This window comes from Gadus macrocephalus, chromosome 12 (assembly GCF_031168955.1).
Source record: "Gadus macrocephalus chromosome 12, ASM3116895v1".
Taxonomy (NCBI): domain Eukaryota; kingdom Metazoa; phylum Chordata; class Actinopteri; order Gadiformes; family Gadidae; genus Gadus; species Gadus macrocephalus.
The window spans coordinates 171,950-183,253 of NC_082393.1; the positions used below are offsets into that span (position 1 = coordinate 171,950).

At 47.8% G+C, this 11,304-nt stretch overlaps 1 protein-coding gene and 1 long non-coding RNA gene across 4 annotated transcripts; one reads left to right on the top strand and one right to left on the bottom strand.

Moving 5' to 3' along the window:
• Window positions 1–127: 127 nt before the first annotated feature.
• Window positions 128–11,303, top strand: map1sa (microtubule-associated protein 1Sa). 3 transcript variants are annotated; one of them, XM_060066680.1, is made up of 8 exons: window positions 128–341; window positions 1,089–1,190; window positions 4,470–4,552; window positions 5,632–5,772; window positions 5,872–8,710; window positions 9,435–9,634; window positions 9,774–9,958; window positions 10,062–11,303. In XM_060066680.1, the coding sequence occupies exons 1-7, from the start codon at window positions 170–172 to the stop codon at window positions 9,927–9,929; spliced, it is 3,693 nt and encodes a 1,230-aa protein (XP_059922663.1). In that variant the 5' UTR covers window positions 128–169; the 3' UTR covers window positions 9,930–9,958; window positions 10,062–11,303. The 3 variants fall into 3 exon arrangements, with proteins under 3 accessions (XP_059922663.1, XP_059922662.1, XP_059922664.1); XM_060066679.1 differs by having other exon boundaries at window positions 9,774–11,303; XM_060066681.1 differs by lacking the exon at window positions 128–341 and adding an exon at window positions 843–995 and having other exon boundaries at window positions 9,774–11,303.
• Window positions 5,489–5,955, bottom strand: LOC132468855 (uncharacterized). Its single transcript, XR_009528280.1, has 2 exons — window positions 5,831–5,955; window positions 5,489–5,761 (listed from the first exon to the last, which is right to left on the bottom strand). It is a non-coding gene; the product is annotated as an uncharacterized LOC132468855 (long non-coding RNA).
• Window position 11,304: the final 1 nt, after the last annotated feature.

Sequence of the window (11,304 nt, forward strand, 5' to 3'; positions counted from 1 at the left end):
ATTGGCTTATGGAAACGCTGTCTGCTGTGGGATTGGCTGAATAACACGCGGTCTGCTGTCTGATTGGTTTACAGATATGCTTCCTACTATCTGATTAGCTAATGAATATTTTCCCGGTCTAGGGAAAGTAGGGGCGTGGTCTGGAAGTCAGTTGACAAAGTTTTCCATCATGGCGACCTCAGAAAGTCAACTAGTCCTAAATGAACTACTTACAGAATCACAGCTAGTTACAGAGGAGCAACTAGCTGTGGACCAGCCAGGGTTTAACGAGCAGCAGTATTCGGTGTTGGTGGTGATTGGGGCGACTGGAGGAGCCGACCTGGTGTCAGAGATAGAGAGGGGTGAGTTAAACTAACCTAGAGGGGTGAGTTCCTGTTCAAACGAACCTATAGCGGGTTGAGTTACTGTTTAAACTAACCTAGAGAGGGCTGAGTTACTGTTTAAACTAACCTAGCGAGGGTGAGATACTGTTAAACTACTAGAGGTTCGATTTTGTATGTTAATTATAGAGTTAGATGTTAGGGATAGGGTTAGGTGATGGGGTTAGATGTTAGGGATAGGGTTGGTGGTTAGATTTTAGGGTAAGATGATGGGATAGGGTTCGATTTTAGGAATAGGGTTAGATGTAAGAGATAAGGTTAGATGTCAGGGATAGGGCTAGATGTTAGGGATAGGGTTAGATGATATGGATAGATGTTACTTATAGGGTTCGATTTTAGGGATAGGGTTAGATCATGGGGATAGGGTTAGATGTTAGGGTTAGATGATAGGGAAAGGGGTTAGATGTTAGGGATAGGATGAGATGTTAGGGGTAGAGTTAGATGTTGGGGTTAGATGTTAGGGATAGGGGTAGATGTCAGGGATAGGGTTAGATGTCAGGGATAGGGTTAGATGTTTGGGATGTGGTTGGATGATGGGGATAGGGTTAGATGATGGGGATACATTAAGAGGTTAGCTGTTGGGTGTAGAACATATGCATGTAGTGGTCAGTAGAGGTAAGCCTGGTGCAATACTTCCTCCTAGTCTGCTGTCAGAAAGAGGAAGTGGACCATGTGACCTGATGCGTCAGTCTTTGATTGGTTGTTCAGGGATCCGTTCGTGGGACGTGGACCGCGGTCGCTGTAACCTGGACCAGCAGCTGAAGCAGTTTGTGTCCCGACACTCGGCCTTCTACACCAAGGAGGTCCCAGGTATCTATCTATCTATCTATCTATCTATCTATCTATCTATCTATCTATCTATCTATCTATCTATCTATCTATCTATCTATCTATCTATCTATCTATCTATCTATCTATCTATCTATCTATCTAATTCACATGGGTTTGTAGTGGCTTGAGTTGGATGGGGGTAAACTGTATACTATTTAGTAATGGAATAGAATCCAACTATACAGAGACGTGGTAAAATAATAATCCACTCCAGGCACAAATTAGACTAGCGTTGTCAGGTGTTAGCATGGTCAGGAGGCTAGCATGAGGCTAGCATGGTAAAGTGGTCAGCAGGGGGCTAGCATGGTCAGGCGGCTAATACAAGGCTAGCTTGGTCAGGAGGGCAGCAGGATGCCATCAGGGGGAGGTGGCTAGCAGGTGCCTAGCATGGTCAGGGGGAAAGGAAAAGTCAGGGGGCTAGCTAGCATGGTCAGGGGGCTAGCTAGCATGGTCAGGGGGCTGGCTAGCATGGTCAGGGGGCTAGCATGAGGTGCTTGTTTTTGATGGTCGTGGTTGTTAAAGCACTCACATGATGAGTGATGACGAGTATATTATTTCTATCACTGAAAGAACATCAGCTGAGCAGCATGAAACGAGCCGACAAAGACTCTTCTATCTGCTGAAGAGACATGAGACTCAGCTAGTCTCCAGCCTCTTCTCTCCAGCGCACAGAGATCAGGGTCTTGCCCAGAGGGAGAACCTGTTTAAACTGGATAACTCACCCAGAATCACTGGAGGAGCAAACTCACACTGAAGACATAGTCCGACTTTTGGGAAAGGTTACTTTACTTTCCGAGCACCCATTGCCAACTATTTACAGTGTCCACCTATATTTGGAGCTGATTGTCATGTGACCCTCTAGAGGAGCTGTTTGTCATGTGACCCTCTAGAAGAGCTGTTGTCATGTGACCCTCTAGAGGAGCTGTTATCATGTGACCCTCTAGAGGACCTGTTGTCATGTGACCCTCTAGAGGAGCTGTTATCATGTGACCCGCTAGAGGAGCTTTTGTCATGTGACCCTTTAGAGGAGCTGTTGTCCTGGAACCCTCTAGAGGAGCTGCTGTCATGTGACCCTCTAGGGGAGCTGTTATCATGTGACCCTCTAGAGGAGCTGCTGTCATGTGACCCTCTAGAGGAGCTGTTGTCATGTGACCCTCTAGAGGAGCTGCTGTCATGTGACCCTCTAGAGGAGCTGCTGTCATGTGACCCTCTAGAGGAGCTGCTGTCATGTGACCCCCTAGAGGAGCTGCTGTCATGTGACCCTCTAGAGGAGCTGTTATCATGTGACCCTCTAGAGGAGCTGCTGTCATGTGACCCTCTAGAGGAGCTGTTATCATGTGACCCTCTAGACAGGGTTCATACGGTCATGAAAAACCTGGAAAAGTCATGGAATTTTAAAATGGCAATTTCCAGGCCTGGAAAAGTGCTTGAAAAAAAATTAAATCCCAAATGTTTTGGAGAAGTCATGGAAATTTGTTATATTCATATCTTCTCTCCAGCGCACAGAGATCAGGGTCTTGCCCAGAGGGAGAACCTGTTTAAACTGGATAACTCACCCAGAATCACTGGAGGAGCAAACTCACACTGAAGACATAGTCCGACTTTTGGGAAAGGTTACTTTACTTTCCGAGCACCCATTGCCAACTATTTACAGTGTCCACCTATATTTGGAGCTGATTGTCATGTGACCCTCTAGAGGAGCTGTTTGTCATGTGACCCTCTTTTGTCATGTGACCCTTTAGAGGAGCTGTTGTCCTGGAACCCTCTAGAGGAGCTGCTGTCATGTGACCCTCTAGAGGAGCTGCTGTCATGTGACCCTCTAGAGGAGCTGTTATCATGTGACCCTCTAGAGGAGCTGCTGTCATGTGACCCTCTAGAGGAGCTGCTGTCATGTGACCCCCTAGAGGAGCTGCTGTCATGTGACCCTCTAGAGGAGCTGTTATCATGTGACCCTCTAGAGGAGCTGCTGTCATGTGACCCTCTAGAGGAGCTGTTATCATGTGACCCTCTAGACAGGGTTCATACGGTCATGAAAAACCTGGAAAAATCATGGAATTTTAAAATGGCAATTTCCAGGCCTGGAAAAGTGCTTGAAAAAAAATTAAATCCCAAATGTTTTGGAGAAGTCATGGAAATTTGTTATATTCATATTTTCATGTCATTCATTTACCTGGGATGAGCAAAATTGTAGGTTTCTGTGGTGGCAAAGCATTTCACATTTCAAACATGGGAGAGGCGGCATTAACGAGCCATGCCAAAGGAAGCAAACATCAATGGTTTGGATTTCTCATTGTTAGTTTAAATACTACATTTGATCACTTTTTCATGTACACACCAGAAGTTTCTCAAAATGTTTAGTCATGGAAAAGTCATTGAAAAGTCATGGAAATCTATTGGTCAAAATGTGTATGAACCCTGTCTAGAGGAGCTGCTGTGATGTGACTCTCTTCTAGACTCTAGAGGAGCTGTTTAAAGAGATAGTATGTATAGCAGTGTTTACCCCAGCAATGTATGGGCGGCCACCTTAACAACAATAGGGCCCCGCCATGACTACCAATGTATAAAAATATATATTTATATATATAAAATAATAATTATTGTTTTTCTAATTATTATGCATTAACAAAGTACACAACTCTTGTAGGAAAAGAAAACATACTTCCATCAAGCACAAAAAATAAAGATAAATAATGCATCGTAATACTGTTCAAGACAATAGTGGTGCCATAGAGCTTTTTGAATGGAATTTAAACGGCGGCACCAGGAGGTTGTGTATACTACTGAGAACTGAAACCCCCACGAAGACCGCAGGGTCATGAAACATAGATAGTCTTTATAGATATAGCTGTATTGTGTATAGATCTAGTCATACTAGATATAGCTGTATAGATATAGTCTTTATAGATATATCTGTATTGTGTATAGTCTTTACAGATGTAGCTGTATTGTGTATAGATCTAGTCATACTAGATATAGCTGTATAGATATAGTCTTTATAGATATAGCTGTATTGTGTATAGATAGTCTTTATAGATGTAGCTGTGTTGTGTATAGATCTAGTCATACTAGATATAGCTGTATAGATATAGTCTTTATAGATATAGCTGTATTGTGTATAGATCTAGTCATACTAGACACAGTGGGTTGGCGCCCCTCTACACTGTCTGGGATGGTCGTGTCCTGTGGTCTAGAAGGAGTTGAACTTATTATACCAACGAAGAAGAAAGCCTCGAGTGTAACCATAGCAACCGTCCACAGGCCAAAGAACGCTGCTGCACTCAGGGGATGTTCTGCACTGTAGGGTGGTGCTGAACCCCGCCTACCAGCTGGTCTGCTCCCAGGTAACTACACTAACTAACTCCTAACTAACCCCTTCTAACTAACTCCTAACCTACCAGCTGGTCTGCTCCCAGGTAACTACACTAACTAACTCCTAACTAACCCCTTCTAACTAACTCCTAACCTACCAACTGGTCTGCTCCCAGGTAACTACACTAACTAACTCCTAACTAACCCCTTCTAACTAACTCCTAAGTAACTCCTAACCTACCAGCTGGTCTGCTCCCAGGTAACTACACTAACTAACTCCTACTAACTAACTCCTACTAACTAACCCCTTCTAACTAACTAACTCATACTAAGTAACTCCTAACCTACCAGCTAGTCTGCTCCCAGGTAACCTACACTAACTAACTCCTACTAACCCCTTCTAACTAACTAACTAACTAACTCCTACTAACTAACCCCTTCTAACTAACTAACTCATACTAAGTAACTCCTAACCTACCAGCTGGTCTGCTCCCAGGTAACCTACACTAACTAACTCCTACTAACCCCTTCTAACTAACTAACTAACTCCTACTAACTAACCCCTTCTTACTAACTAACTCCTACTAACTAACTCCTAACCTACCAGCTGGTCTGCTCCCAGGTAACCTACACTAACTAACTCCTACTAACCCCTTCTAACTAACTAACTCCTACTAACTAACTAACTCCTACTAACTAACTCCTAACCTACCAGCTGGTCTGCCCCCAGGTACCAACCCCTACTAAATAACCCCTACTAACTTACTCCTACCCCTTACCCAGTCTTCTACCATCTTGCGTTTCCCTCTCTGTAGCGAGCTATAACTAGGTCATCATAACTAGGGAATCATGTTTATTATAGAAATATGATATAACATATAGAGATATGATCTAACATATAGAGATATGATATAACATATAGAGATATGATGGATCATGTTTATTATAGCGATATGATATAACAGAGATATGATGGATCATGTTTATTATAGAGATATGATATAACAAAGATATGATAGGATAATGTTTATTATAGAGATATGATATAACAGAGATATGATGGATCATGAGATATGATAGATCATGTTTATTATGTTGGTTCTCTCTGTAGGTCCGCAGCTTTGTGGCAGATGTTTCTCGTCACAAACTCCTGGTCCTGATTGGTCAGTGCTCCGAGGTGACGGGGGACATCGTCCTACAGAAAGGCTGCTACTCTGCCAAGGACTTCATCCAGATGTTCACTGAGGAAGAGGTGAGGACATGTTAAGATGTTCACTGAGGAAGAGGTGAGGACATGTTAAGATGTTTACCTATTAGGAGGACGTTGAGATGTTTGTTCCTGCTCCATCAGACAGCAGCTGCTCTAGGCTCAGCCGGCCCATCGCTGAAGGCTGGCCTGACCCTGAGCTGTCCCAGCTCTGGGCTGTGGGGGGACCTGGAGCAGGAGACCCAGAAGCTGAGGGGTCTGGTGGACATCCTGGTGAACCCCCCCTCCCTGCTGCCTGAGATGGAGGGTCTGAAGGAGTTCACCGAGTACCTCTCGGAGTCCCTGGAGCCCCAAGAGCCCTTCGACCTGCTGGAGGCCCCCAGCACGGTGGGCTTCCTGAAGCTGTCGCGGCCCTGCTGCTACGTGTTCCCAGGGGGGCGGGGAGACTCCGCCTTCTTTGCCGTCAACGGCTTCAACGTGCTGGTTAACGGCGGCTCCGACCCGCGGTCCTCGTTCTGGAAACTGGTCCGACACCTGGACAGGATCGACTCCGTCCTCCTCACACACGTCGGCGTCGACAACCTCCCAGGGTTCAACAGTCTCCTGCTGAGGAAGGCGGCGGAGGTGGAGCAGGACCAGTCGTCTGAGGACTGCGTGAAGAACAAGGTCTCTCCTGAGATCGGGGTGGTTTTCTTTAACGCCCCAGACAGACTCAAGGGTTTGGAGGGAGAGTGTAAGGAGCTGCGGAGCTGTGACCAGGCCGCCCTCACCCTGCAGACCTTAGAGAAACTGTCCCTCCGCCCGCAGGCCCTCAGCCGCTCCCCGGGACCCGCCCTGGAACCCCTCATCCTGTTCCAGAAGATGGGGGTGGGGAGACTGGAGATGTACGCCCTCAATCCCGTCAAAGACAGTAAAGAACTGCAGGCCTTCATGCAGACGTGGCTCTGCAATGAACCTAGCATGAAGGACACGGATATTCCTCTGCCCTGTACTGTGTCCATTTGTGCCTTGCTCGTGTGGCATCCCTCCAGTGCAGACGAGAAGATCATCAGAGTCCTCTTCCCTGGCTGCACACCACAGTCCAAGATTCTACAGGGACTAGAAAAACTCAAACACCTCAGCTTCCTCAAGCAGCCGGTCAGCTACATGAGGGACCTGGAGGCGTCCAAAGGAGATAAACCACCAAGACATACGGACAGCCGGGAAAGCCTGAAGTCCCTGAACAAAGAGTCCAGGTCCAGCAATACCCTGCTCAAGGAAAAGACGTCAAGGGTGGATGTAAGGAAACAGGAGGTAAAGACAAAGGCCAGGAGTGTAGGAGCAGGTGAACCTGCTCTTAAAGAAGGGAAGGAGAAGGAAGACAAGTCAAAAACACTAAGTGAAGCCAAAGGAAGACCTGAAACAGCAGAGATACTGTCTCTAAAGAAAAAGAACGTTGGCACCAAGAGAGAAGAAAATGGAGAGAAGAAGAGAGAGGATCTAACCCTAGAGAAAGGGAAGGAACTGTTGAAGAAGGAACCAAAGAAAGATGTTAAAACAGACCCTAAAAAGGAGAACACAGTGAAGGAGCTGAATGCAGAGGAGAAAAAGATGGTTGTTTCAAAGCAGAAGTTATCTGCTTTGGATGTGAAGAAAACCGCAAGTGGATCATTAACAGGAAACACACAATCGAAAAGAGCATTAGTTAAGAATGGAAGTCTAAAGAAAGATGGACCCCTTCCAAAAAAGGGAACAAAATCAAGCCCTTCAAACAAGAGTTTAGAGAATGGCCAGGAGACCCCGAGTCAAACACAAGTTGCTGGTGGTGATGACAGGGCCCTATCCAAGGAGAAGACCCCGAGTCAAACACAAGTTGCTGGTGGTGATGACAGGGCCCTATCCAAGGAGAAGACCCTGAGTCAAACACAAGACGCTGGGGGTTATGACAGGGCCCTATCCAAGGAGAAGACCCCGAGTCAAACACAAGTTGCTGGTGGTGATGACAGGGCCCTATCCAAGGAGAAGACCCTGAGTCAAACACAAGACGCTGGGGGTTATGACAGGGCCCTATCCAAGGAGAAGACCCCGAGTCAAACACAAGACGCTGCCCTGCTGCCTCCAGCCAGGACCCCAAAAAGAGAGCGCAGTGTGAACTTTGACCTGACGCCAGTTGAGTTCAGGTCACCCCTGAAGGGGAATGGGCAGGGGGCAGGGAGCAGTGAGGAGTCGGCGGATTATGAATCCAGTGTTGAGTCTGCAGGCCATACACCTTTTCCTAAATGCAAAACCGATGACGGACCAGACGGCTTTGACTTTGAAGAGATAAGCTCAGAGGAGCTCTGTTGGCCCAAAGATGCTCTGGCAGAAGAAGATAATGTCGATAATACGTCCAGAGCAGGAATCACTTTACCTCTTGGAACAGCTCAAATACACCATGTAGCAGATGTGCTCCAGGAAGTTCCTCATGATGTAGATCTCTGTTTGGTATCCCCTTGTGAGTTCCAACACTCATGGACCGCAGAACCCAGCCAGCAGTGTCTGAGTACTGACCTGGTTGCTGTTGGACCGCTACCAGGCTGTTATGATGGGAACAACCGGTCAGACCACAAGCAGGAGACCGTCAGTGGCTCGCTGCCCTCAGACTCTGAGGACTCCAGCAGTCTCTTCGCTCTTCATCATGACCTGCTTAGTCTTGATGTATCTCCTGTTGTATTGGAGCCTTCTTCTCCTGACCCCCCCCCTGCCCCCGCTAAAGACCTCCCCCCATTGCCCAGGCAGCCAGGAGCTAGCATGGCTGATGCAGATGCTTCCTCCAGGAACCCTCAAAGCACCGCTGCTAAGACTAGGAAAACCCCAGGGCCTTCTCCCAGGGCAAGCTCTGGACAGGAGAAGCCCAAGGCAGGCAGTGGTTCTGGGGCATTGAAGAACCGGTCCAGCCTGGACAATCGTCCCACCAGCAGAAACTCTGGCTCTAGACCCGGCCCGGCTAAGCCTCCATCCCCTGGTGGGTATAACGGGTCACGGGTCACGGGTCACGGGTCACGGGTCACGGGTCACGGGTCATGGGTCACGGGTCACGATACCCTCAAGCTGTAGAACATATCCAGGTCATGTAGTTTACACCACTTAACCTCCTGCTCCTGTTGTTTACACCACTTCACCTCCTGCTCCGGTAGTTTACACCACTTAACCTCCTGCTCCTGTAGTTTACACCACTTTACCTCCTGCTCCTGTAGTTTACACCACTCCACCTCCTGATCCTGTAGTTTACACCACTTTACCTCCTGCTCCTGTAGTTTACACCACTTCACCTCCTGCTCCTGTAGTTTACACCACTTTACCTCCTGCTCCTGTAGTTTACACCACCCTTTACCTCCTGCTCCTGTAGTTTACACCACTTTACCTTCTGCTCCTGTAGTTTACACCACTTAACCTCCTGCTCCTGTAGTTTACACCACCCTTTACCTCCTGCTCCTGTAGTTTACACCACCCTTTACCTCCTGCTCCTGTAGTTTACACGACTTAACCTCCTGCTCCTGTAGTTTACACCACCCTTTACCTCCTGCTCCTGTAGTTTACTCCACTTAACCTCCTGCTCCTGTAGTTTACACCACCCTTTACCTCCTGCTCCTGTAGTTTACACCACTTAACCTCCTGCTCCTGTAGTTTACACCACCCTTTACCTCCTGCTCCTGTAGTTTACACCACCCTTCACCTTTGTCCCCCAGGCCTCGGGGCGCCGGTCGTCTACCTGGACATGGCCTACCTGCCATCGGGCGCGGCGCGGGCCAGCGTGGACGTGGCGTTCTTCCAGCAGCTGCGCTCCTCGTGCTACATCATCAGCGGAGACGAGCCCCGGACGGAGCGGAGTCTGAGGGGGATACTGGACGCCCTGCTGGAGGGCAAGACCGCCTGGCCTCACATCCAGGTACCTGGTCCAGCTGTGTATTAAGGACCTGGTCACCAAGGAGGTCCATGTCTCCGTGGAAACTGTGGGTGGCAGTTCTTATCGCCGTTAGTTTCTATGGGTGTAGAGTTGATGTCATTGTGTGTCATTGTGTGAGCAGGTGACCCTGATCCCCACCTTCGACTCGCCCTCCATGCACCAGTGGTACCAGGAGACCCACGGACAGCAGGCCGCCCTGGGCCTCACTGTGCTGGGCTCCAACAGCACCGTGGCCATGCAGGACGACAGCTTCCCCGCCTGCAAGGTGGAGTTCTGATCACCGGACCCGGACCCTACACCGTGGCCCTAGACCCTACACCGTGGCCCCTAGACCGTGGCCCCTAGACCCTACACCGTGACCCCTAGACCCTACACGTGGCCCCTAGACCCTACACCGTGGCCCCTAGACCCTGACCGTACACCGTGGCCCTAGACCCTACACCGTGGCCCTAGACCCTACACCGTGGCCCTAGACCCTACACCCTACCCGTGGCCCCTAGACCCTACACCGTGGACCTAGACCCGGACCCCCAGTCCCTGACACCAGACCGGTCCTTAGACCTTGTTCCCCGTGACCCCTAACCCTGTTCAGAGACCCTTTCCCTGACCCTAGACACTAGACCCCGTCCCAGGTGGTCTGGAAGTCTTCTAAAGGAAATGATCTCATGTTGCCAATGGACAGCTCTCTGAGACTGTTTAGTACGAAGAACCGTCCATGGAAAATTGTTCTTGCTATTATTGTTCTCAGTGTTATGTTATTAGTCACATTATAACTCGATCCAGACTGATGTTAACTGTTCAGCTTCCTTCATTCACTGCTGCTGTCCTCAAACAGCAGTCATTCCTTAATGATTAGCTATCCTCCATTAGAAGAGATAAAAACCAACTGTCCCTAGTTTGAGGAACCCTTGTAAAATGCTAATCTATAGTCCTAGCTTCGGCTAATAACCACCTAGCTCACATAATAACGTCTTAGCTCCAGCTATGACTTCCTAGCTTTAGCTAACAACCTCCTAGCCCTCCTAACCGACTAACTATAACTAATAACCCGCCTAGCTCAAGCTAATAACCAACTAGCTGAAGCTAATCACCATCTAGCTCAAGCTAATAACCACCTAGCTCAAGCTAATAACCACCTAGCTCAAGCTAATAACCGCCTAGCTCAAGCTAATAGCCACCTAGCTCAAGCAAATAACCGCCTAGCTCAAGCTAATCACCAGCTAGCTCCAGCTAATTAAGAACTGTATCACAAACCTCTGTGGCGCTATGTGCTCATATCTGCTCCTGTGTCATTTCATGAAGTCTTTGCTGTTTTTCTTCCGTGATTCAATCCATTTCTAATGTTTTCATGTTCATGTTTTCAAGGTAGCATTGTGTTGTAACCCACTGTGGATGGTTTTATTTCTGTTTTAAGATGTAATATGTTCAGCCTTCCTAATGATCCAATTCTTAGCTTCAGTCCAGATGTAGATGATGGCTGCTGGGGGGTTGAGAGGTTTGGTGTGTTTTCAGTATTAATAATTCATTATTTTAAACTGAAATCTATTCCTATGTTCAGAGAGTTAGCCTCTCCACCAGGTGGCGACGTGGTACACCACTGCTTTAGAAGATGCTATTTAAAAACAATTGAATAAAGTGTATTTTCACACAAT